Source organism: Canis aureus, chromosome 7 (assembly GCF_053574225.1).
Source record: "Canis aureus isolate CA01 chromosome 7, VMU_Caureus_v.1.0, whole genome shotgun sequence".
NCBI classification, from domain to species: domain Eukaryota; kingdom Metazoa; phylum Chordata; class Mammalia; order Carnivora; family Canidae; genus Canis; species Canis aureus.
The window spans coordinates 14,068,498-14,094,747 of NC_135617.1; the positions used below are offsets into that span (position 1 = coordinate 14,068,498).

At 39.2% G+C, this 26,250-nt stretch overlaps 1 protein-coding gene, 1 long non-coding RNA gene and 1 other non-coding gene across 4 annotated transcripts in view; 1 reads left to right on the top strand and 2 right to left on the bottom strand.

The window, feature by feature from the left end:
- The window catches only part of SIM1 (SIM bHLH transcription factor 1), a 73,343-nt gene that overhangs the window by 22,559 nt on the left and 24,534 nt on the right, over positions 1–26,250 (top strand). For both annotated transcript variants that reach the window (XM_077902971.1, XM_077902972.1), the window contains one exon: positions 18,972–19,140. In XM_077902971.1, the coding sequence (XP_077759097.1) occupies positions 18,972–19,140 (169 nt within the window). The remainder of the gene's footprint in view (positions 1–18,971; positions 19,141–26,250) is intronic.
- Positions 1–26,250, bottom strand: part of LOC144317075 (uncharacterized) — a 74,289-nt gene that overhangs the window by 19,839 nt on the left and 28,200 nt on the right. The window lies entirely within an intron of this gene.
- Positions 14,937–15,009, bottom strand: TRNAR-UCU (transfer RNA arginine (anticodon UCU)). The gene has a single exon. It is a non-coding gene; the product is annotated as a tRNA-Arg (tRNA).

A 26,250-nucleotide genomic window follows, 5' to 3' on the forward strand; every position in this document is an offset into this window, starting at 1 on the left:
AAGGGTTAGGGCAGGGATTTTCTAGGTGAGGAAAGGACATCAGATATGCAGAGTAAGTGGGGAAGCCATGATTAGAGCCTCCAGGGTTGAGTTCTAAAGTATCCCAAGTTTCTCTGTACAGAGGTGGTAGTCAGGGATGGTTGCAGGGGAGAAAATGTCTGGGAGAGTGGGATGGACTTAGTTGGGTAAGGCCTGTAGTGTTCAGTTCACTCAACTTCTGAGTAGGCTTTCATCTGATTTCATGATGGAAGCTGTTTCTGTTGTTGTTTCACAAGTATGTCCAGATATTGATAATTTAGTGGTTTAAATTTAACAATGCTATCTTGTCAGTAACATTCAATTAAGAACATATCTTTTTTTCCCCGTAAGTCTCACTAAGGAACTTTTCATTTTGTTAGAAACAACATGGCCTGCAAATATTTTAGTTTTTCACTGAGTTGCTTGCTTTTAGTTTACATAGATACATTATTGCTATTACTAATTATTTCATTTCTGCAACCAGATTTCATATCTTATGTTTTTGTTAAACAAATATGTTACAACTAGTGTCAGTGGATTGGCAAGCTAAATCATCCTCTTTATCAGACGAGGCACAAATTCCCTCCCATGACAGTGGGATTATTTCCAATATGGTGTTCTGCTTTTGAGGGAAAATGGCAGGAAAGCTTGTCCCCTGGGGGTTCTGTTGGTGGGGGAGGCCAAGGTTGGAGAGCTTCCCAGCATTTGGGCAGGTGAGTCATCCTTGGCCCTTTGATAGTGCTGGTACCTGGCTGCTTCTCTCTCTACAGGCCACTTTGGCCTCCACTCCTTTCTATTATTGCCCTGACCTAGAGAGCACTGAGTCACAGGACCTCTTCTTTAAAAGATTTCTATATGGGGCAGCCCCTGTGGCACAGCGGTTTAGCGCCCCCTGCAGCCTGGGGTGTGATCCTGGAGACCCGGGGTCGAGTCCCACATCGTGCTCCCTGCATGGAGCCTGCTTCTCCCTCTGCCTGTGTCTCTGCCTCTCTCTCTCTCTCTCTCTCTCTGAATAAATAAATAAATCTTAAAAAAAAAAAAAAAGATTTCTATATGGAGCCCACTTGTTTTGTGCTAATGACCAGCCTGACCACTCTTCTCTGGCTGTTGGGACAGAAAGACTTGTGATCTTTGAATCTTATCATAGAAAAACATGATCATTACCTTCTTGAGGGCAAGGATATACATTTTATCGTGAATGGACAAATTCAAATGAAGCTTTACTTGACAAACCCCAGCAAAGTATGTTTTCATCTGACTTCATCCATTTATGTTGTGAACACTGTTATGTTTGGCTCAAGGTGTGTGTATGTGTGTGTGGGGGGGGGAGTAGATTATGCGTATCTTGATAATTTTGTAAAAAGCTGCTTCTTATTTTCACTTATCCAGTGCTTATCCTCTCCATTGTCTGTTCTCATTGGCTTGTGACATCCTTTCATGTGAGCAGGTGTGATAGAAAATTCATCTGGGTTGAAGTGGCTGGTGTCTATGCCTAAGTTGTCATGCAAAAAAGATTGATTGAAGCTTTAGATAAAACCTGGAAATGCCTTATTGTGTATCAGTAGAGGAATTTCATCCTGTCTTGTCTGTAGTAGTAACTTCCCTACTTCTTTCCCCTATCCCAGGCATTCTGAGGTCTAGGTTGCTAGCATGGGTGAGAAGGGTGGTCTATGGTGATGGCAGGGCTAAGGGGGATGAGAAGAGAACTTACTTTTATAGGGCATTGACAACATTTAGGGTCTGGCTGAGTCTGGGCCATCTGTTTACCATCTGTGACTTTTACTGTGGGAGGTTATATTGCAGTAAGATTGTGATTTTGTTTTTATAAAAACTCACAGTATCATTTGAAGCAACCTTCAGGGGAAAGGCATGGGCTTTGGTGTTAGATCTGGGTATGAAGACACTTTACTTCATTGTAGCTATGAAGCTTTGAACACAGCTCTCATTTTTTGAACCTCTGTTTCCCCATCCATGCAATTGGGACATTTTTACTCACCTTTTAAGTTTGGAGGAGGATTAAATGAAGTAATGTATGTATAACACAGAACCTGGCAGAAAGCAGATGCTCAAAATAACTGTTATTATCAGGTCTTGCCAGTTATGTGATGTCAGCTAAAATACTTTGAAATGAGATGAGTAGTTCCCTCTTTAACTTGAACTACTAACTCTTCAAATCCACAGATTTAAGTGTTTATCTTCCCCTCCCAAGTTCCTCAACACACACAACTCCAAGTATTGCTCCCTTTGTGGGTGGTGGTTTCTACAGTTTGGTTAAGCTCACCCTGGTTCTCATTGCTGTCACTGTGTACTCTATAGGGAGCTGAGCTTTGTGCTTTGATGGGAGGAAGCCAATTATTTATTGAGTCCCTTATTTGTCCCGCCAAGGTGGAAGGTGCTTTACAGGGAAAAAGAAGGTTCTAGAAAACTAAGTTTTTTATCAAATTTCTAAAGTTAATTTAGTTGGAACAGTGTTTTGTCAACTTTACCAACATCGATGATTATTATTGAAAATGAATAGAACATGAACTACTGGCATTTTTTATGGTGTCCAGTGGAACATTTTGTATATTTCTCTTTGCTCTGTATGGACTAGGTATGTCTAAATCAAGTGTGTTTCAGAGAGTATGGGCAGAGTGCAGTGATTTATTGCATGATACATGAAGCAGAGGTCTTGTATCTCTTGAACAGTTTACAATTTAGTTGGAAAAATAGAAGAGTTCCATTTAAATATTTAAGAACTCAGATTAGCACAGTTTGAAATGATAGGGTACACTTGGGCTATTTGTTGAGAGCACAGAATTCAAGGAAGCTTGAATGGTAGAGCTAATAGGGAAGGACTAGAATGTAGGGGTGGAAGCAAAGGTGTAGGGTCTTTTGAGATGAAATGGTGACATATACACACATTTGTCTCATTGTTCTTTTTCCATGAATATTATAGCACAATTAGTATTACTCTTTAAATTAGATTCAACAGTGTTTGTCTCACTGTTCTGATCTGAGCTAGATTTTCTTTCCTTCTCTTACCTTTTTACCCTGAACTTTTTTCTTGGAACTGAACATATTTCATCAGGATTACAAACTGTTTTCTCTAAGCCTCTTATCTTACCTTTCTCAGATTAGTACTGGTATATGCCTTGAACATGTTCACCCAGCCTTAGTAATATATATATGTGTGTGTGTGTGTGTGTGTATATATACACACACACACACACACACATATACATATATATATATATATATATATATATATATATATATATATATATATTAGCATCTAGGCATAGAACTGTTTTTAAAGTTTAAGAGATGTCAGTCTGGATGGAATGTAAAATCTTATTGAAACGAATACACAATATTGCTGTATGTATAATGGCTGTATTTAAAAAAATTATTTGTAGAACGTTAATGTGAGATATACATTAGGACAATGAACATCAGCAGATTGGAGGAGAGGAAGAAAAAAAGAATCTGGTTCTTCAGTTCCAGATTTGTAAGGCCAGAAGGCCTTCCCAGTGCTGTGTTTGACATCATAATCCCACTGCTATTAGAATATGATTCAGTCTAACCCTTATGCTTTTTATTTTTTTAATTTTTATTTTTTTAAAGATTTTATTTATTTACTCATGAAAGACAGAAAGGGGGGGGGGCAGAGACAGGCAGAGGGAGAAGCAGGCTCCATGCAGGGAGCCTGATGTGGGACTTGATCCAAGGATTCCAGGATCATACCCTGAGCCGAAGGCAGGCGCCAAACCGCTGACCCACCCAGGGATCCCACCCTTATGCTTTTTAGTTGACGTTTCAAACCCTGATAACCATAGGGATGCATTATAGTACTTGCAAAAATGCATAATGAAATGAGATATCACTACTTTATTATGCAACATAGTATATTAATTAAGATCTTGGGTTCTGGTCTATTGCCAATCAAATTCCAGTGCTGCTACTGGCTATCTCTGGGACTGTGAGCACATTGCTTAACTTTGTTGTCTTGCTATTTTTTTCATCTATAAAATGTGGGTAATAATAATATCTATTTCATAGAGTCATTGTGAACATTAAATGAGGTCATGTGTGAGGTTCTTGGCCTTGTGCCTGACACAAAGTAACATTGAGAAAATGTGAATTATTAGGGTTGTTATTTCAATGAAATTAAATAAAATATTTTTTGACTTGCCAATAAAGACAAAACAGATGTCCGTGAGTCTTTGCGCTAAAGGAGGGAAAGCACAAACCTTAAGAAGGTCTAGTGTTGCCCAAGAATGAGAAACCACCAATCCTGCTGATACATCTGGAATGGATTGTTAGATCCTACCTCAGATGATTAGGACTAGTAGGCCTTTAAGTACTCATAAATGTTTTCTTAAGCACCTATTATATGTCAGGCACTGTGCCAAGTTCTGGGGATATTGAAATGAGTGAGGCAGTATCTGCCAGACAAAGAAACAAGCATGAGCTCTATCCCAGCTTGATTTCCCTATAGGCTTGTGGATGACAGATTCCTTCCTGGAAGGAAGGCTTCCATCCACAATTAGAAGACAGCCCAGGGCAGCCGGGGTGGTTCAGCGGTTTAGTGCCGCCTTCAGCCCAGGGCGTGATCCTGGAGACCCGGGATCGAGTCCCATGTCGGGCTCCCTGCATGGAGCCTGCTTCTCCCTCTGCCTGTGTCTCTGCCTCTCAATCTCTCTCTCTGTCTCTCATGAATAAATAAATAACATTAAAAAAAAAAAGACAGCCCAAAGTGCCTTGGCTCTATTAAGGTCACTGCTGGGGAATAAGCTTGCACGTGTGGTCAGACTCCTCTTGGTTAGATGGTGGGGAGGAAGTGGAGGCAGTGAGAAGGGATGAGCCCCTGAGGAGGCTGTACATGCATGTGTGTGTGTGTGTGTGTGTGTGTGTGTGTGTGTGTTGAGGGAGATCATGATTGGCACCAGAGTAACTGGCTGCAGGCTAAGGAGTCCATCTGACAAAAACACTGTTGCCCATGGTGGGTCCTCCATGTATCTCATTATGTCAGCCAGGGAGAGCAGTTGTGTGTGGCAAGTTGATTTTTGTCTTGTCGGAACAATATTGAGCTGCTTTCTTGTTCTGTTTTGAAAGAGGCTTTTCAATATTTTGTGGGGTTGACTTCTAATAGGATTAGGAATCTTCGTGAGTTTTAAATTGAATCACAGAGGCAAAAAGAGTCTTTGCAGATTTATTACATTAAAAAAGTTTCTAATTATTTTAGGGTTTTGTAATATTTTTAACTTTTCTTTCATAAAGGGTAATCCCCAGGCGTTGCTGCCCTGACCTGGAAAGTCTGTGTGATTGTCAGCTGCAAGTGAAGGAAGGGTGAGAAAATGCTCTGTTTGTTGCTGTACTTAGAAAGGTCAGGGAGTAAGAGGACTCACATTCGAGAGGCTCCTACTTTGTGCCAAATGCTCAGAGAAGCCTAGCAACGTAGCCGACACATCACAGCTAATGAGTGGGTGTGCCAACCCAGGGACAGGACTCCAGGGCGCAGCTGATTTCCTCTTTGGCATGCTCTTTAAGTTGGTAACATTGCACTAGGGTGAACCATATGTATTTGCCATTTCTGTTCGTTCCAACAGTCTGATATTGGTAATTTTGTGTGATTCCACCTAAGATTTGGGAAGTAATATGACATTTTGAGGAGATTTTGCAAAAGTCTCTGGATAGTTTACTAAGAGTTCATTATGGGGTCTTCACAAAGTGACCTAATAGCTTCACAGTTTTAGTGTACTCAGAACCTGGTCAGCTGCCATGCAACATACTTAACCCCTGAGCCCATCCCCATCTCCTCTTTGCCAATTTAGGCATCAACAGTTATGACATTTTTACAAAACAGCAATCCATACCCATAGAACACTATTTTATTTGGAACATCTAGTATTTTACCAGGATTCAAATAGGCATTGCTGTCTTTACTGGAAGGATATATTTCCCTTTGATTGATTGCTAAATGGATAGAGCTTGTGGAAGGATCTCTCTCTCTTCCTCTCTCTCTTTTCCTGGGGATTTCTTGTTCAAACAGAATTTGTTGTATCCACATCAGTAAAGCCGTGCTAATATGGGCTGCTGGCCAGATCGTGGAAATAGTCTCATTATATTGAACTGGATGTCATAATGGTACCCATTAAGGTAGGATTCTCTCTCTGTTTGTACTTTTAAACCCAAGTCCCTTGCCACTTTTTACATCTCTCTGAGAATAGCAACATTCCCTAGTAATGCAATCTGAGAATGTGCTGTCTCTTGCCTCCTCCTGAACAGCATTACAAAAATAGAATCCTTGGTTCTGAACATTTTTAGGGGTTTGTAGCTTGCTGCTGCTCCTCAGTCATTCATGTTACTCTCTGCACTTGTGATGACGACAATATGTTCTGGTGGCTGAAGGTAAGAACCCATGAGATTTACTTCTTTCAACACTCCCGTTAATTGATGTTGGTGTCCAAATATACAACAGAAAAAGAGCAGCTCCCTACTTTTTTTAAACTAACCAAATGCAATACAGGATTTTTCACTTTAACTTTTCTTTTTTTTCAATATATTTTTTAAGGATTTTACTTATTTGTTCATGAGAGACACAGACTGAGAGAGAGAGAGGCAGAGACACAGGCAGTGGGAGAAGCAGATTCCCTGTGGGGAGCCTGATGTGGGACTCCATCCCCTAACTCCAGGATCACGACCTGAGTCACAGGCAGCCCAGATGTCCCTCATTTTAATTTTTCTAAGCCATTATGAGACTAAAACTTTTGAAACTCGTAGCATTTCTATTAGCTGTTGAAATCTTACTATAGTCCTGGCAAAGTGAAGTATTTGTTGTGCTGAATTTGGGTAATGGAACCCTGCAGGGTTCCGGCTCAGGAATGCTGGAAGGATGAAGCCCACAAAGCGGAGGGCAGAGAGAGTGTCAATCTCATTCCTCCAATTAGAGCAGTTAAAGAAATAACAAAATGCAGGGTAGCATTTTATTGTGAGGGCTAATTGAAAATCAGGGGAAAATATTTAGATACGCTACATTATAATCTCTTTTCTATTTGTGTCTCTTCCCAGTTGACTCAATAGGACCTTCATTATAAATAAATCTCTGTCATTAGAATTTGCTTAATTTCTGTTGCTATAATTAAGAGGATGGTAAGAAATGTTGTAGCGTGTAGTCCGTCCTTTCTTCAGCAAATGGGATGGTTCTTGCATTCACTCAGCATGTATTTCCCCAGTGTCTAATGGGTTCAGAGTCTGCAGGAGGGTTATGGTGTGACTGAGATGGACCATGTCCCTACCCTCATGGAAGGTAGATTTTAGTGGGAAGAAACATATAGTACTTATACACAAATAAATATGTTACGCAGTGTCAGGAAATGAGAGGGAAAAAATTAAGCAGGACAAAGAGATGGGAGTGGTAAGGGAAGGCCTCTCTGAAGACTCCTGAATGAAGGGAGGGAGGAAGCCATGCTAAGGCCTGCACAAAGAGCATTCCCAGCAGTGGGAAGCAAATGCAAAAGCCCTGAGGTAGAAACTAACTTGGTAAGTAAGTTGATGAATGAGAAGATCATTGTAGTTGGAACAGAGAAAGGGAAGGGAGAGGTACAAGGAGTAGATGTAGAATAGGCAGGGTCAAGACCATGCTGGGTTTTGAAGGCTTTGGGAAGTCACTGGAGTTTTAAGCAGAGGCATGGCATGAGATAATTTAAGCTATGAAAAGCTCATCTGGCTGGTATGGAAAATACCCTACTTTGGGAAGGCTTTGGGAAGGGTGGAGGGTGGGGGCTGAGAAACCAGTTAGGAAATGATTGCAATCACTTAGGTGAGGGAAGATGATGGCTTGAAAGAGGGAGGTAATGATGGTCAGATTGAGGGTGTGTTGCAGGTAGACAGATGGGGTTTGCAGTTGGACTAGACACAAGTTGTGAAAAAAGGAGGAGTTAAGGAAAGCATGTAAGTTTGTAGCCTGAGCAGCTTGGGTGAGTGGTGAGAAGGGACAGATTCGTAGGCAGGAGCAACAGTCGAGGGTTGTGTGTGGGCATACTTAGTTTGAGATACCTGTCATTCATTTGAATGGAAATGTCAGGCAGGCAGTTGGATCTGGGTGCCATGGAGTGGGGACATCTGGGCTGGAGATGGGGGTGCTCAATGTATGGAATTTAAAGCCAGCAGAGTGCATGAGATCCCTGGAGAGTGAGTGGTAACTGAGGTGAAGCCTGGAGATGAAGCCCTGTAGCTCTCCAGTGTTATGGGATCTCCAGAAGGCAGTGTCCCCAAAGGAGGCTGAAAGGAAGCCAACAGGGATAGGGATGGGAGTCATCTGGTGAGATATGCAGTAAGGCTGGGCCCTGGGAAAAGCGTGAAGTTTGTTTTTGGAATGTCCCCTCCCTTTACAGTGGTTTTCCATCTTCTTTGTGGTACCCTTTCATCTGATTTCTTTGGTTTCTCTTATCCCAGATAACAAGAGCTCCAGTTTTCAAAGTATGGTTCCCTGACTGGCAGCATCAGCACCCCCCCCCCCCCCCCCGAGCTTGTTAAAAATGTAGACTGTGGGCTCTACCCTAGACCTACAAGTAAGAAACTCGAAGGGGTGGGGCTCAGCAAGCTGTGCTTTAATAAACTCTTCAGAGGCTTCTGATGCGTGCTGAAATTCGAGAACCACGGCTCTAAAGGAAGTAACTGATAAACTAAATCAGTGAAAAATAACAGATGAGACTTAATCTGTTCACCTTTTCTGAGCCATCTGTCTAAACCCAAAGACATAAATTTCTAATATTAAATTGTAAGCATAAACCAGTAAATTAAAATATGAAATATTAAATTGTAAGCATAAACCAGTGAAACATCTTTGTGGGGGCCAGGGAAACTTCTCAAGTCATAAATGCGGGCCTGTTGTATCTCTGGTAATGAACTGTATTGATAACTGTATAGACCGTGTAGTATTATACAAGCTCTCTGACTCCAAATATGAAGGCAATGAAAATCTGGGCATTTGGTTGGACAATCCAAAATCTCTAGTGGTAATTCAGAACTTATTTTGTTTGAACACTCATTTAAAGTTGCTTATTTTTTTAAAGATTTATTTATTTATTTTAGAGAGAGAAAGAGAGAGTGCACACACAAGAAGGGGAAAGGACAAAGGGAGAGGGAGAGGGAGAGGGAGAGAAAATCCTCAAGCAGATTCCCTGCTGACTGTGGAGCCCCTTGTGGGGCTTGTCAAGGGACTGGATTTGGGACCCTGAGATCATGACCTGAGCTAAAGTCAGAAGTCGGCTGCTCAACCGACTGAGCCACCCAGGTGTTCTGGTTTAAAGTTATTTAAACACAACTATCTACCAGGCAATTTTAATGCCTCAATAGCAAGGCATATAATAATAATAATAATAATAATAACAACAACAACAAAAATAATAGAATATTTGTTGACTTGTGAATTTTTATTAATAAAATACATCTCAAATTTATTTTAGCTGTTTAAATAATAGATTTTAATGTATATTTAGTTAAGCATTACAGTAGTAAGGGCTTAGGGAGATTAGAAATAAATGAATCCAATTAAAGGACACGTCTGTGAGATTTGATATGTCATAGGTATGAATGAACTGTTTGCATAGCAACTGTAAAGAAACCGTTAATGATTAACTATCTAGAAGAGATTTAATCAAGAATAAATGCTATAGGACATATTTTAAAATATTTAAGTTAAACAAATGAAGATTTGTGCATTTGAAAGCATCACATCCTGCCATCATTTTTGCTGTGTCTTTTTCTAGGGAGTTCAAAGCCTGAGCTACTTTTCTATTATCTGCAGAAGTGCCAGTGCCTTTGTGTTGTGCAGAAAAGGGGCAGAGCTTTCAAAGGTGCCATGGTTTAGTCTCATGAGGTCTCTCCACATACTGTGGGGAGTTGGGGACCCTCTGGTCTCGAGTACAGAATGCAAATTTCCCAGTGTTGTGGAAGATTATTTATTTGTGATTTCAAGTATTTTTTTCTGTTCCCAGGAGTTTGTGTGAAGTTGAAAATAGGTGGTGTCCTCTTTTCACACTCTCTGCCAGGGGATTAATTTTAAGGTTTAGGAATAAGCTTTGTAAAGGTTAGAACTGGGTGAGGAAGCTCTTCCTGTGGAGAATAGAACCTCAACCAAATATAAAGTGTTAGGTGATGGGTTCCCCTGTTACTTATCCATCTTAGATATTGGCAAAGTTCTATAGGGAACATATATTTAAAAAACATCAGCTTAATAAAGTGATAGTGAAGGTGAGGGGGTTGGGTTCAGAGGGTGGGGGGTGAGAAAGATGGAAAGACATGGAAAAAAGGGGGCCAGAATAAAATATATGCACTTTATTTTCTGTTTGTGAACATTTTGAAAAGTAAGAAAAACTCAGTTGATATTAAGATCATTTTCTCAAAAAAAATTTTAAAAAAATAAGATCATTTTCTCTTTGTTTATATTTGGCCTTTATTTACTCCCTAGAAGGGGGCTAAAATTAGTGGTCTTCATTGTAGAAAAAGAGGCTGCCATTTTTAAATGTATGTCTTTGGTGAAAGAGGCAGCACATTTTGCATTTAATTTCTTAGGATCTAACTTTTAAAGACCAATACCTCCCTAACTGCCACCGCCCCCCCCATCCCTGGCCCAACTTTGAGAAAATAAGAAACAAAAAAGCTGTAAGACCAATAGAATTGGGAACTTAGATCTGTAGGATTTGCAAATACACCTGAACTTTACTAACTAGAGATATAGAATGAATTTCTGAGCATAAAAAATTAAGTTTTTCAGAACAAAAAATGTGGCCCCCAAAGCAAGGTTTACTCCATGTAAACAATGACAAATATGCCATCTATAACTCATGGGAAACTAAACTGTTGTAAGAAACTACATGGCTAGGCTTCTTTTTTTTCAATTACAAGTAATAATTTAAGTTATATTCTCCAAAGAAGGAAACATAAAGTCATATAGTTCACATGAAAGTCTTCAGAGACAGATAATTCTATGAGGTAGGAAGGGTGGAAAATAGATCAGAAAGTAAATGAGAAGTATAGGCACTGAGAGAGCATATGGACATTTGGACATTTTAAAATTATAAATGGTGTTCATGAGAAGTTGAGCCTATGGGAAAAGAAGTTTAGTGGTGTTATCCTTTCTATAATTTAATATTACTCACAAAGAAGAAATCCTAGAAATACAAGGAAGAGAAAATGGGGAACCATTTCAGTATCAGGTGGGGGTACCTGAAATTTGCTTCCATTTGAGTTTCTTTTTCACGAAATATTTTTTCTAATTATGAAAGTCATACATATTTAATATAGAACAAATTAATATAGAGAGGTATAAAGAGAAGATAAAGAACATCTTCAATCTGTTTTCCAGAAATTCACTAATATTTTAATTTTTTGCCTTCTACTGCATGTATGTAAATATATGTGCATATATAGTGCTTGTTAATTTAAAAATAGATAATTTTTCACTTTGCCAATAGTATTTTTCACATCATTAGAGTAAAAATTAATGACTGCATAATATTTTATCACATGGGTATATCATAATTAGGTAATGGTTCTATTGTTCGTTTATATTTGCTTATTTATAATTAAATATAAGAAATTGTGCTAAATACTATTGTATAGACTTTTGATACTTATCTCTATTTTCATAAAATATATTCCTAGAAGTGGAATTATTGGATTTAAGGAATGAGCACTCTTAAGACTCTTGATAAACACTGCTAGTTTAGTCTCTTACTTAGCATTACTATATAAGATGCCCATTTATTTTATCTTGTCTTCATTGAGATTTGTTGTCATTAAAATAAAATCTTTGTTGATTTGAAAGACAAAAATGAGGGATCCCTGGGTGGTGCAGCGGTTTAGCGCCTGCCTTTGGCCGAGGGCGCGATCCTGGAGACCCAGGATCGAATTCCACGTCAGGCTCCCGGTGCATGGAGCCTGCTTCTCCCTCTGCCTGTGTCTCTGCCTCTCTCTCTCTCTGTGACTATCATAAATAAATTAAAAAAAAAATTAAAAAAAAAGAAAGACAAAAATGACAAAAATTGGATAGCTGCCTTAATTCATATAGGTTATTACTAGTGAGCTAAACTTAAAAAATATTCCTCAGCAATTTGTACATTGTTTAAATCCTTTCTATGTATTTTTTAATTTCAGAGATATTGTATTATTGATTTGTAGGAGTTCTTTCTTTCTTTCTTTTTTTTTAAATAAATTTATTTTTTATTGGTGTTCAATTTGCCAACATATAGAATAGCACCCAGTGCTCATCCCATCAAGTGCCCCCCCTCAGTGCCTGTGACCCAGTCACCCGCCCCCCCCCAGCCCACCTCCCCTTCCACCACCCCTAGTTCGTTTCCCAGAGTTAGGAGTTGTAGGAGTTATTTCTCTGGGGGTTTAGAGTACCATTTCTCCTTGCTCCTTCAATACAGTTGTAGTAGTTCCAAATAAATGGTTGAGGATAAAATTAATTTAGTATTCTAGTTTAAGTATCATATATGCCATGCATGAATTGTAACTTGACAAAAAATAAGTGTATTTTCTTAATATACATAATGCTAAAATTATAACATGATTTGTTTCTTTAATTTAGGATCTCACAGAACATCAGAATGAAATTTATTAATTATAATCTTGGAATTTAAAAATCTGTCACATAAACTTGCTTACTTAGCAGGCATTTTTTTCTTACTTACATAGAAAGGTTTGCCAGTTTTTTTAAATTTTTGGTCATTTGAATTTGAGATGAATATAAGTTTATTGCATTGAGAGATATTTTGTTAATCACTTGCAAGTGAGCATCTGTTCTCTGTAAGATATGGTGCGAGACAGTAAATAGAAACTATCATGAGAGAAGGAATTTAGGAGATGGTTTTCAGATGCACCATTCACCACACAGGAACTAGATGTGCTAAATGGGTGTTAGAAGCAGTGGCCGGCAAAGGAGCTGAGAGGAGGGAGCAGGAAATCACTGTGGCTGGTGGAGGTTAATAAGCAAAATCAGATGCATGTCATTGCAGGTCTGGACTTAGCTATATTTCAATTTGTGCCATGGGTTTGTACAAAGTTATTTGTTGTGAGGATGGTTGACTTTGCTACATCTTACCAAAATATTACAGTTTTTGACTTCTTTTTAGTTATTGTTTGCCTATTGTTTACACCTCCGTATTTTTTTTTTCTTGAAATTACAGTGTGATGGTAGACTTTGTGCCTAGGCCATCCCTTTCCCTTGTCATGCCTCCACTCCATAGCATGTTGGATGAAACCTACAAAATAGAGGAGAAAGATGTTTCTGGGCAGAGGCAGTGTTTATGTAAAACCAAAGACTTTTGGGGGAACAACTGAAATCACCAAAGCAAATGGAGAAAACCACAAGGAGCAAACACAAATCCACTTATTAGTATGAGACTATTATATTTCCAAGGGTGCCTTAGCCTAATTTCCCAGCAGATGTCTTCGCTTGTGAGTCTCTCACAGTATGGAATCCTCCTTATCAGCTATCTCTGCTGGGCTCCATGGGAGCCTGAAAATGAAACATAAACTAGGTCTCTCTGCTGCAGAGGTTTACCCAGTGGCCAGGCAGTAACTCTGCCAGAATATAAAGAAGGTCATGCACTTCGTGTGACAGTGATTCTAGAATCCAATTAAAAAGTTTAGTATAAAACGCAGTCGTTCCTACTTAATCCGATCACAGTTTAATGCAATCCTCTGCTTATTGCAGTCAGCGCCTTTAGAGCCAAATCAATTGTAAGTCTCTGTTTCCACGTTTTCCTCAGTAATTTGATCACCTTCAGCTGTTTTTTTTTTTTTTTTAATAGCTCAATTGGGAAATCTAGCAACATCTTTTAAGAATTGCCACATAACATAAAGCCAACAAAGACACTTCAGAATGGCCAGCTTCAAAACTGACACGACAGGAGCAAAAAGTTGTCTAAAATGGAAGGGCAATAGAATATGACACAGTTGAAGAGGAAGGGTTCTTGTGAAGAACTCTATGTGAACTGACAAAATACTGCTGATTGCTTATCTGTACAATCATCCCAACTCACTTGAAGGTTGTAAAATATGTTGCCCTTGGCATCATGGACACCAGTCTCCCAGTCAAAATGATAGAAATTATATTAATGCATTTCTCTGAAGCTAAGGTGATGACAATACCTCTTATTTGCTTTGCAAGGGCATCACGCTGAGGTTCCCATGTGGCAAGTTGGTACTTATACCTTGTGAGTGGTCATGGCATATCGCTGAAGGCCAGGCTGAGAAGGCCAATATTGCAAAAGTGGTCCCTTTTATTCCATTGGAATTTGAGTAATTCCAAATATGTACATGACTATTATAAAGTTTAGAGTAGACTCAGATGGTTAATTCTGCAAATTGAATGATTTCTGACTGTCCATAATGGAATAAGAGGATTACTTTGGTCTGTGCAAATACAAGTGAGATTGACAAGCTGCAAGTCCTAGTGATTGCAAATTACCCATTTCACATTGCTTTCAGAGCTGAGGTACCTGAGGATGTCTAGTACAAGTCACTCAAGGGAGAAAAAAAAATGTAAATTGATATCAATAGCTGTTTTTGAAAAATATGCCAAAGGGCATCTGCCATGGTTCCTCTTTTGATATGTTGATCATATCTGGGAGAACGACTTGAGCTGACCTAGTGAGGGGAACTTATGGAGTCCTGAACGTGGTCTATGTGGCACTTTTCAGAAAAGCTTTCAAAGTAGAATAGGGCTGTGTCCTGTCCCTCCTTTTTTTTTTTTTTTTTTTTTTAAAGAAGATTTTATTTATTCATGAGAGACACAGGCAGAGGGAGAAGCAGACTCCCTCTAGGGAGCCCAATTTGGGACCCAATCCCAGGACTCTGGGACCATGACCTGAGTGGAAGACAGATGCTCAACCACTGAGCCACCCAGGCATCCAAAGGGCAAATGCCCAAACAGGGACTTGAACCCTGGACCCTCAGATTAGAAGTCTGATGCTCTACTGACTGAGCTATCCAGGCTACTAAAGTTAGCTAAGTCAAATTCCTCATGAGACTCATTTCAGAGTTCAAGTGCTGTGGCACCCAAGTATTTTATTTTGTTCCACTTCACAGAGGAACATTGAACAGCTTTAGTAGGCATATACCTAAACATGAGTGTGTGTGTGTGTGTGTGTGTGTGTGTGTGTGTGTGTGTGATACCAGAATGTGCCTCACTGTGGGGGAAGAGAGGGAGTGTCTGAGTTTGGAAGAGGGAAATGGAACTCATCATGTGATTCCCATCAGCATCTAGACCTTTAATCTATACAAATGAAATGCTCCAATTTAATAGAATTTTAAAAGTAAAACAAATGCTTTGTTCTTAGTGAGTCTGCCATTCAGAGCTGCTCTTGGCAGCATATCAACCGTACTTGAAATGTCTTTAAGTGGGTATTTTTTTTATTGTGCTTTTCATCTTAACACATCTTTGAGTTGTTAGAAGAATAGGAAGGCTGAGCTTCTCTCAGTGTCAGGTCTGTGCTGCTCTAAAGTCCCCATTTGCTTACTTAGCAATGAAGAGCTTACCTTAGTAAGTATTTTGGCCATCCTGCAGTAGAGTTTAGACACTAAGAAGCAACAGAGCAAATTAAAATGAGTTAGGGGTAGAGAGGAAATAAATATAGCACAAGGAGATGTTTGTAATAAAATGCTACCAAAATGAAGCTATTGTTTTGGAGAAATCAGGTGCCAAAAAGCACCATGAAATGTGGAAGTAAAGAAATAACACTTAGGATTTATTGAACATTTACTATGTTCTAGGCACTGTGCTATGAGCTTTTCATATATTTTTCTAAGTCTTAGCATATCCCAATGAGTTATAAAGAGGAAATTGAGGGCTAGATGGGTTGTTACATGGTAAGTGGCTCAAACTGTGATCTACCTGACTTCATGATCTTTTGCTATTTTTGGTGGATTCTTTATGGTCTTTTTGGATGTACACCAAAATATTAACATTTTCATTTATTGAAAGTATTTGTATAACTCTTCTTATATTTATTAACATTTTCATGGGACTGTGTAGAATTTCAAATCATTTATTAGTTTTGAATTTTCACTTAAGCCTATTTGGAGTATTTTTATCATTAGAAACTATGCAAAAACTTTGGGAAGACTTCTTCAGTAGTTGAGATGTGTACTTTGGGGGTCTGATGGTGTATAAGAGAAAAATCCTTGTTTACTCTCATATTATCATCATAAGTCCCTGTGCTGAAATGTTGCATTAAGAATGTGTTTTAAAAATTATTTGGCCATGGGGATCCCTGGGTAGCTCAGCAGTTTGGCGCCTGCCTTCAGCCCAGGGCGTGATCCTGGAGTCCCGGGATCGGGTCCCAAGTTGGGCTCCCTGTATGGGGCCTGCTTCTCGCTCTGCCTGTGTCTCTGCCTCTCTCTCTCTGTGCGTCTGTCATGAATAAATAAATAAAATCTTTAAAAAAATTATTTGACCATATTTTCAGGGGTGCAGAGTTTTTGCTATCAGTCTAGGTCCTGCTGATCAGGGACTGAATGGATATACCAGTACCCATTTGACACTGGGGATGCCCAAGGATGGGGGCTCTATTCCAGTCGGAGACCACCTTGCTCACTATCACATGCACGTAATCTCAGGGCAGGTGGATCAGGGGACTCACAGCCCATGGGGTCTTTTCTAACAGAGAAGTACTCTTGGGTTGTTGGTTGTCAGAAGTCACTGAGGAAAACAATCCTTTCTGAGTTCCATATTTATCATCTTCTTCTTCCAAATGTGTGAAATATGATCCAGTTACTATTGGAATATAACAGAATATCTGTTGACTCTTGCTCTCCAGGAACTTAGAATCCCTAGGAAAGATTAGACATTATCACTCGAAAAATAAGTTGGAGGAGGAAAAAGATAGTTCCTGGACCCCTCCCTACTTCCCTCAGGAACTGGCCCTGGTGGGGTTTTTTTGTGAGCACAGCAACTTAGTCCTTCTGTTCATTGATGTCTCCCCAGGCATTGTTCACAGAGACACTCAGCAAACATGTATTGAAGGAATGAATGGGGTTAGCAGTTGGGAAGGGCTTCAGAGGCAAGTAGGATTTAAGATAGTTCTTTGTAAGAGGAATTCTCTAGGTATGTGTTGGAGGAGAACCTCCCTGGTGGTCTAGTGGCTAGGAGGAGGAAGAGAGGAGAGTATAGGGTCAGTTTGGGGAGAACAATTTTGGGTGAAGTGAGGGCCAGATGAAGGAAAACTTTCAGATACAGTCAGAAAAACAGGTGGGAGCCACATTTTAGAGGGCATTGAATTTCTGACCAAGGAGTACACAGAGTCTGTGTTGTGTGTTTTCCTTATGAGATGATTAGAGTAGTAAAGCAGTCATATGATTCAACTTGCCAAGCCTGGAAGACAAATAGCATTCCCACCTTCCAAATTTTTGTTGCTTACTTGGATATTTTTTTTTTCCTACTTGCACTGAGTAGATGGGCTATTTGATATACAGTCACTGTCGTTTGCTGACATATACCACTACACTGCAGTTTGTGGCAGCGATATTATTGACCCCATTTTAGTGATTTCTACCCCTCCTCACTTGAGGGGCTCCTTGACTGAGTTATCCTTTTGCCTTTGCCTGATCTCTCTGTAGAAGAACAGATAGGGAAAAGAAAGAGAAGGTAAATGAATATTTGCTGATCCCTGGAAATCTACCAATCACTTTAACATATTTAACTTTCTTAGTTTATTACATTTCATATGTCTATGTTAATCCAAAGGTGATCCCATTAGAGAAAAAGAAGGTGAACCCATTAGAGAAAAGGAAGAATAAAATAAAAATAAAGGAAGGCAGTGGAATTCGTTGCACAAAATGCCTACCCTGAGGACTTGTACACTTGCTACAGGTGGTTACAAATCAGATTTGGGGCTCAGGGTTCTTTGACTTCCAGTGAAACGGGGGAAACATGATGAGTTATATGACTCATGGTGTCTGTGAAATAAAAGGAAATCAATTACCCAGAAGCAGCCCAACTAGTTTTGGAACCTGAGAGGAAATTCTTCCATGAGTCCTCATAAAGAAGACTATGAAACATTTTATTTTGGCTGCCAGTGGGAAGGGCTGATATCTTCTTATGAAAACTGAGGAGTTAGATAGGGTTCTCTGCTGCCTGAAGCGGGCTGAGTTGGTAGCTGTGGGCAGGGCCAGGTTGTCATCTTTGGTCCTTAAATACCTCAAGCAATACATTAGTAATCAGCTCTCCAGGATACACTGTTTATCCCCTTCACATCACAGTCTGCAGTTACCATGTTTAATATTTGTTCACTGTTTCTTCTTTGAAACAGACCCTAGGCTTCTTATTCTTTCATCTCCACGTAGCATTAAAGCTCCTATATATTAGGAGCTTAACAGATACCTCTTGAAAATGGAGTGGAAAGAACCAGTGGTAAAACGTACCCTAATGGAACTGAGTTAGCCTGATAAGAGGGATTTTTAACTACTTATACGCCTGGTTTCACTGGTTTGCTAGCTATAAAAAAATATTAGGAATGTTTACCAGAATGATTGATCATGGCACAGCTAACATTCTTCTTGCCAATAATCAGATAGCATCAGATGGTCAGTTGTCTGTTCAGTTCACCCTACACAGAAAATCCTTTAGGGTAGATTTGATAATCTATACCTCACCAATGAGGACACAGAAGCTCAGAGAAGTTGAATTATGGATTTATTTTCTGCTTATAGAAAGAACAAAAATGTATTTGAAAATCAAGACATTTTCATGAGCATATCAAACAGTCTGGCTGTGGTATATGGGGCAGCTACATCTGCATATGTTAGTTAAATAATCAAGGTGTTTGTGACAACGAGTTATATGGCTAACTTTTGCTTGCTTCCTTTTCAAATATGGATTACTGCCATTCCTGGTGAGAGAACACATGGATCTATCTTCTGTGGTGGCAGATTCAGGGCTGTGTCCTCTCACCCTACAGGGACACGGAATACAAAGGGTTGCAGCTCTCTCTGGATCAGATCTCAGCCTCTAAACCAGCCTTCTCCTACACCAGTAGCTCCACTCCTACCATGACTGACAATAGGAAGGGGGCCAAGTCCAGGCTCTCCAGCTCAAAGTCAAAATCCAGGACTTCTCCATATCCTCAGGTAGGTGCACTGCCATTTTACAACTTTCTTTTTCTTTCTTTCTTTCTTTTTTTTTTTTTTTTTTTGCAACTTGGTTTGGTCTCAAAGTTTAGGAAGTAGTAAAACAGTTTGGAATTAATTATCTGGTTGTAATAAATTTAAAACCTCTATGAATCTGGAAGGCTTCCTAGAACCATCTTTTTCCTGCTATTCTTCCTTTAAAACCATGCTAGTAAAAATTTGAAATGATCTTGTGGTTTATGGCTTTTATATGAAGATCGTGAGAGTCTCAGTTGTAGTTGGAGCCATAATGTTATTTTTTTCAAAGAGATAGGTCTTAAATTTTTTCACTACAACGATTAACCAAAAAGACGTAGCCAGCATAGCAAAATATGGAAAATGAGAGCTTAATACAGTAAAATTGATTCTTAGGACAAGATCTGAAGTAGAAGGAATGGAAGAGGTGGAAGCAAAGAATCAAGGATGAATTTCACCATGAGATTGGTGCACTGCAGAACTATCTGGGGAAGGTGGGAAATAGAATCTACCAGATGGGAGGAATGGTAGGAAAAGCAACTCTCTTCTCATCTTTACAAGGTGGTGAGCTGATGAGACCCAGAGGAGGTATTCCAGAAGTGCTGCAGGGCACAAAGATGAGTCTGTATTCTTGGAAGGAAAAATTATTTTTCTGATCAGTTACTGAGATACAGTAGCTAGACTGTGCCAAGGTGTAGCACAACTTTCTCCTGGCCTGAAAAAAATAGGACACAACTGGGGATTCTCTACTCCTAGGAAACTGACCATCTCTCCTCTATCCTTTTCCTTATGGTGCCACATCACTAAAGTAACTCAAGAGATGATTCTTTGGTTTATGTAAAGTCAAACTGGATTTGGAGCTATTTTGTCAAAATGTCTTTATTATTTAGGTTTTATGTTTTATTATTTATTTATTTTTAGATATTTTATTTATTTATTCATGAGAGATACACAGAGAGAGGCAGAGACACAGGCAGAGGGAGAAGCAGGTTCCATGCAGGGAGCCCAATGCGGGACTCCATCCCCGCACCCTGGGATCATGCCCTGAGCTGAAGGCAGATGCTCAACTGCTGAGCCACCCAAGTGCCCCCTTATCATTTAGGTTTTAAATATATTTTTTAAAGTAAAAATGGCCATCTAGTGGTTACAGAAACTGTTATTTCCTTATTTGTCAGAGCTATATTATTCTGTTGATTTCTACAAATGTATATACTGTTTGAGAAAATGTCATTCATTGAACTAATGTTTACTAAGAAGCTATTTGCTAGACTATTTTAGCAGCTTGGTATATAAAGATCAAAAGATCATGAGACTTATGTCAGACAGTTTAAAATCTCCCACAGAATGCCAGATCTCTTTACTTTGACAAAAGGGAGGGAGTTGGTATGGGATGCCTAGACAGTGTTCAGTACCACCCTCTGTGGTGAGGACTGAGCACTTTACATTAAAAGTTGTTTTTTAGATTTTATTTATTAATGAGAGACACACACACACACACAGACACAGGCAGAGGGAGAAGCAGGGTCCATGCAGGGAGCCCGGATCCCCAGTCTCCAGGATCAGGCCCTGGGCTGAAGGCGGCGCTAAACCACTGAGCCACCCTGGCTGCCCCTGAAAAGTATATTTTAAAGTCCACTGTGGAGGAGTTGCTTCTTTTTGTTGAACATCTGAGAAGCTTTTCTTATTACAGTCTTGTACCTTGGGAAAAAAAGTTTTACTGCCTTTTTTTGTTACTTGGATCGATTACGCCTTTGGGTAATTTTATCCTTAACTATACAGGAGTGTTGAACACATAGATGAAAGAAGAACTTAAATTAGAAAATACTATGTTAAGAAGGAATTTATCCGTTATTATACAGAAATTAAACCACAAAATATCTCCCCAGTGGACTTAAAAACTCACTAATTCTGTTTTCTTTCGTGCACAGCTCTAACATCTAAAATTTCCATTACTCTAATGGTAAACTACTCATTTTTTAAAAGATGTATCTATTTATATATTTGAGAGAGTATTCCAGCACAAGCAGCCATGAGTAGGGGGAGGGTAGAGAGAAAGATAATCCTAAGCAGGCACCACACCCCGCACAGAGCCCAATGTGGGGCTCGAGCTCATGATCCTGAGATCATGACCCGAACTGAAATCAGAAGTTGGACATTTAACTGACTGAGCCACCCAGTACCCCTAGACATTTTTAAATAAATGTTGTAAGTGCCATTAGACTGTGTTTTGTGCATGTGGTCATATACCAAGGACGAGGAGTTAATTAGAAAGTTAAACATGTCCCCTAGTTTATTTTTCTTAAATATTTTATTTATCTATTTGAGAGAAAGTGAGTGTGTGTGTGAGAGAGAAAGAGAGAGCGTGAGTGAGGGCAGGGGGCCTCTTTCTCTGTGTCTCTCATGAATAAATAAATAAAATCTTAAAAAGAAGTTAAGACCTTCCACCCTCAAAAACCTTGAAGACTTGAATCTAAACCTTAAAGAGTAATGGGGAGGGGAATGAAGTGGAAAACTAAGGCCAGAGAGAAATGTAGATAAAATTAAATTTCCTCAAAATTGCTCCCTATTGACAAAGACTTGAGGCAGGCAGAGTCTGCCTGTCTTAATGTTAGGAAACTGCCAACTGTCTTAATGTTAATTTAATGTTAACTCCCAATTGTTTGCTAGAGGGAAAAACAACGTTAGCTTGACAATAGTAAGGCCTCCAGGATCCCGTGCATCTTCTTTAGCATATGAAAGTCCTTTGGGAAACTTCTCTCTTTCTTTATCTCCTTCAACACTAAAGTATATAATTAATTGCTCCCCACAAATCCAGTGCAGCCCTTTTGCCCGTGGATCCCGGTGCTATAATAAAAACGCCTTTTGCACCAGAAAAAAATAATAATACAGAAGAGCAGAAAGTAGAAAAAAAAAAAACACCTTAATTCCCTTCTTTTCCTTCTCTAAAGTTATGCTTTCTTCTAGAAATATTCTAGGATGTATAAAAATCATGTACATGGACACACACATGTCCATATAGGATTTCTCTTGATGTTTGTGTGTTCATTTTTGTGGTTAATACCCACATCTATGTAATCCTTAGAATTTTGGCCATATGTCTCATTTGAATTCACAGAGTCATGAATTAAGTTTACTTAACATTTATGTGCCTAGTAAAGGTTATTCTTTAATTGTGTTTACTTTAGACAGTCACGGTGCTAGGTTGATCATTGACTGAGTTCCTACTATATGGGCTACAAATATGTAGATATCAGAAATGGAACACACTGCCTTTGCATTCAAGGAGCCACTACCACAGACAGATGAGGAAATAGCCATTTGTAGTGAATTGCCATGGAATGAGCAAAGGTCCTCTGGGGGCAAGTTGGTAAAGCATGAAATCCAGGGCAAGCTCATCACTGTATCTTCTGGAAGAAAGCAACTTGGTAGCATCATCTTGGATTCCAAATACTCAGGAATGTTAAAGAAAAAAAATTAGCTACTCAAAAGTCTATTTGTTTCAAATTGTCCTTATATTATGAAGGGATACTAATATCTTTAACTTTCATGCGTCATTGCTATTATGTGTCTTTGACTCAGTAGAGGCTAGCTGAGCACCTGCATTGGAAAGATGCTTTGCTGGCCATCATGGTGAATGAGGTAGGAATTGGGAAAGGTACTAGAATAGAAAGAAGTCGTATAAGAAATGTCCTAAAATTTTAAAGTACAGCTGAAATGATAATTTACACATTAGAATCATTAGTATATAGGAAAGAGGTGGTGTATACAACAGTCTTTGGTGTCAGCTGCGGGGACTGTAGCCTGGATGGCTGGCGAATGCTTTATGCCTGAGCTGGCTTTGAGAGTAGGATTCAACCAGAGAGGAATAAGGCAAAGGAGAGGACACTTCAGGAAGACCAAGATTATGAAGAAAGGCAGAGATGTGTTGTGATTGTGTTGTGATGTGGAGTGAAGTGGGGGAGATTTTATCCCTGTGGATGGGGACTAGGGGTGATACGTTGCAAATAATCAATTGGTGTCAAATATCTGCCAGGCCAAGGAATTCAGAGTTTGTTTTGTGGAGAACCAGTAAAGGTTTCTGAACAGAAAATGAGAGCAGTAAGGTGGTTGAAGCAAGAGAGAGTCCTCATTTGAATAGTAGTGCATCTGTGAAGGTCTGAACTAAAGTTATCTAGGGAAGGAAGAGGCCTTATCCAGGAAGAATGGATGAAATTCTTCAAATCCTTGGCTGCTTGCACCTCTATTTCCTTATAGAAATATTTTGATCAGTAAGGATTTATTTTGAAATTACATTTAAAGCTTATTTTTTTGTAGTTAATGACAAACTTGTACTGAATTTTCCTTTGTAGGTTAATAGATCTATAATCGCATTTTAGTTCCTAAATGAGCAACCATCTGCATTTAATTTTAAAATACTTTATTTATTTATTCATAGAGACACAGCTAGAGAGAAAGAGGCAGAGACACAGGCAGAAGGAGAAGCAGGCACCATGCAGGGAGCCCGACGCGGGACTCGATCCCGGGTCCCCAGGATCACGCCCCGGGCTGCAGGCAGCGCTAAACCGCTGCGCCACCGGGGCTGCCCTGCATTTAATTTTAAATACCTCTGCCCCTTTTCTCAAAAGCAAAAAGAAAATCTTTTCTGTTATTTTCATGTTTCCAAGTGTTTAGGATGCAAATTCTCATTTGAATTTTCAAGAGGCAGTTTCCAGAGCAAAGCAAGCTCACTACTGTCTTGCTCCTCTTATTAGTTATGTAAATGGTGATTTAATGATTCTATCGATGTTATTTATTGAGCTCTTTGCTCTATTTTATGTTCGTTTATCTAGAAATTTCTCAAAGGTGTCTGATGAACGGCAAATAATAACACTGCTTTTTGGAATTATTTAGGCACCCTTCTTTGAACATGTGAGACATGCACAAATTGTAATTTGCTGTCACACCCAGTTTGCAGTAACAGATGAACCTTCAGGTCCCCTTTTCATATGAGATGCTCTTAGGAATGATTTTTAGACTTGATTATATTATAGTCACTTAATGAATGACTCGATCACCTTTGTCCCTGTATGTATTACTCAGGACAAGAAAGGTCAAAACAGAATTGTTTTTGAATGGTTTTGGAAAAATTGTCATAGGCACTATTATAGTTGATTTCCAAAGACTCTGGACAGGGCTACTGTGCTTTTCTGTATAACGGCAAGACTATTAAGGCCTGGGGATACATTATGCCAGATGTCTTTTATAATTGGGCTTGTAGTCATGAAAATAGCAACTTGTTTTTAGAGTTCAGTTGAGTTAGAAATGTGGAGCTTGTAGAATTTATTTTTCAGACCTTATCTATTAGCAATTGCTACAATATTTTTCACCTGCTTTTATGGAATGATTCATGGCTACTCTAATGGTAATTGGACGGTATCTCACCATGTTTTAATCCTGTCAATTAGGAATAAATTGCCTTCCTATTCCATACCCCTCCCCTCATTCCACCTCCTGATTCCAGTTTCCTTTTAAACTTCTCATTATGACATGTTTCTGGCTGTTATGTTTATTATAGACAGTGCATGCCCTCTTGTTTTATTGCATCATCCTGCCCTCCTCTTGCTTTTTCCCTAGTGAGTAATAACCAATACACTATATATAATTCTGTAATAACAGTGCATGCATAAGATTATGTGTGCTTCTGAAATCTGAAAGTATTTAATCACTTGCTACAGATACACTGTAAGGCTCGCAGGTTTTACTCCACATCTGTTACCTTAAATAACCCCACAGAACCCTCTTAATTTTCACTGCCAGCAATCTGGCTTTGTTTTGGTGAAGATAAAACTCTGTTTCTACAAAGGTTCTTTGTGGCTTCAAAAATACACCAGTGACTGCTATGCTTAGAGCCTAACTTTTCAAGTTCCAGAGAAAAGAAGGACCAAGGATTTCTCAAGTATAGTACTTCTATGACTTCCAGGACAGACATCCCTCGTTTCATGCTTTATATGTAGCATGAAAATGTGTAATCCTTGACCATTAACCACAAGAAAAGTTTTTAATGCATCTTTCAAATAAATGTGATCTTTTCAGAAATTTTTATACTGTATAGGCTTTTTTATATTTTCTAGCCATGTATAAATTTGAGATTAGGGACGCCTGGGTGGCCTACCCGTTGAGCATCTGTCCTTGGCTCAGGGCGTAATCCTCGAGTCCCAGGATGGAGTTCCACATTGGGCTCCCTGCAGGGAGCCTGCTTCTCCCTCTGCCTGTGTCTCTGCCTCTCTCTGTATGTCTCTCATGAATAAATAAATGTTTAAAATCTTAAAAAAAAAAAAAAAAACACCAAAAACTTGAGATTAGTCTCCTTCTCCTATAGAAATACCAGGAGATTAATAGAGTAGTCCTTTATGATCTTTTAAAGCCACCTTCATAAATGAAACTCTGAGTATTATTTTAAAAGAAATTCTGCTCAGTAAGATGAGACCTCTGTTATGGATTTATTCTTTGGTTTTTACTAACTCTTATATTTAGTTAAATAACTATTAGGTACACTAAAATACTCAAGGTGGGTCTTTAAGGAGCCATATGCATGGTCTTGTTGGGGAGACAAGGCAACATTTTAGAGAGGAATTGTAAGGTGTGGTCAGTTGTGGGACCTCAAAGCCATAGCTTCTGCTTTTTTATTCTCTTGGCACATGGTTGAGGCAGGAGCACAGTGGTGTCCAAGATTAATGGGTGGCTGAGCCCATGAAGGTGATAGGGTAGGTAGAGAAAGAAATAAGGCAGTGATGAGATACATTAAGTTCTGGGGATATAGTCTTTGCCCCTCACTGGGGGAGATAAAAATATAACAAGATATATATACATATATATATATATATATTTTTTTTTTAAGAAGCAAAACAGATGAATACAGGGGAAGGGAAGGAAAAATAAAATAAGATGAAATAGAGAGGGTGATAAACCATAAGAGATGCTGAACTCTAGCAAACAAACAGAGTTTCTAGAGGGAGGTGGGTGGGAGTATGGGGTAACTGGGTGATGGGCATTGAGGAGGGCAAGTGATGGAATGAGCACTGGGTGTTATATACAACTGATAAATCACTAAATTCT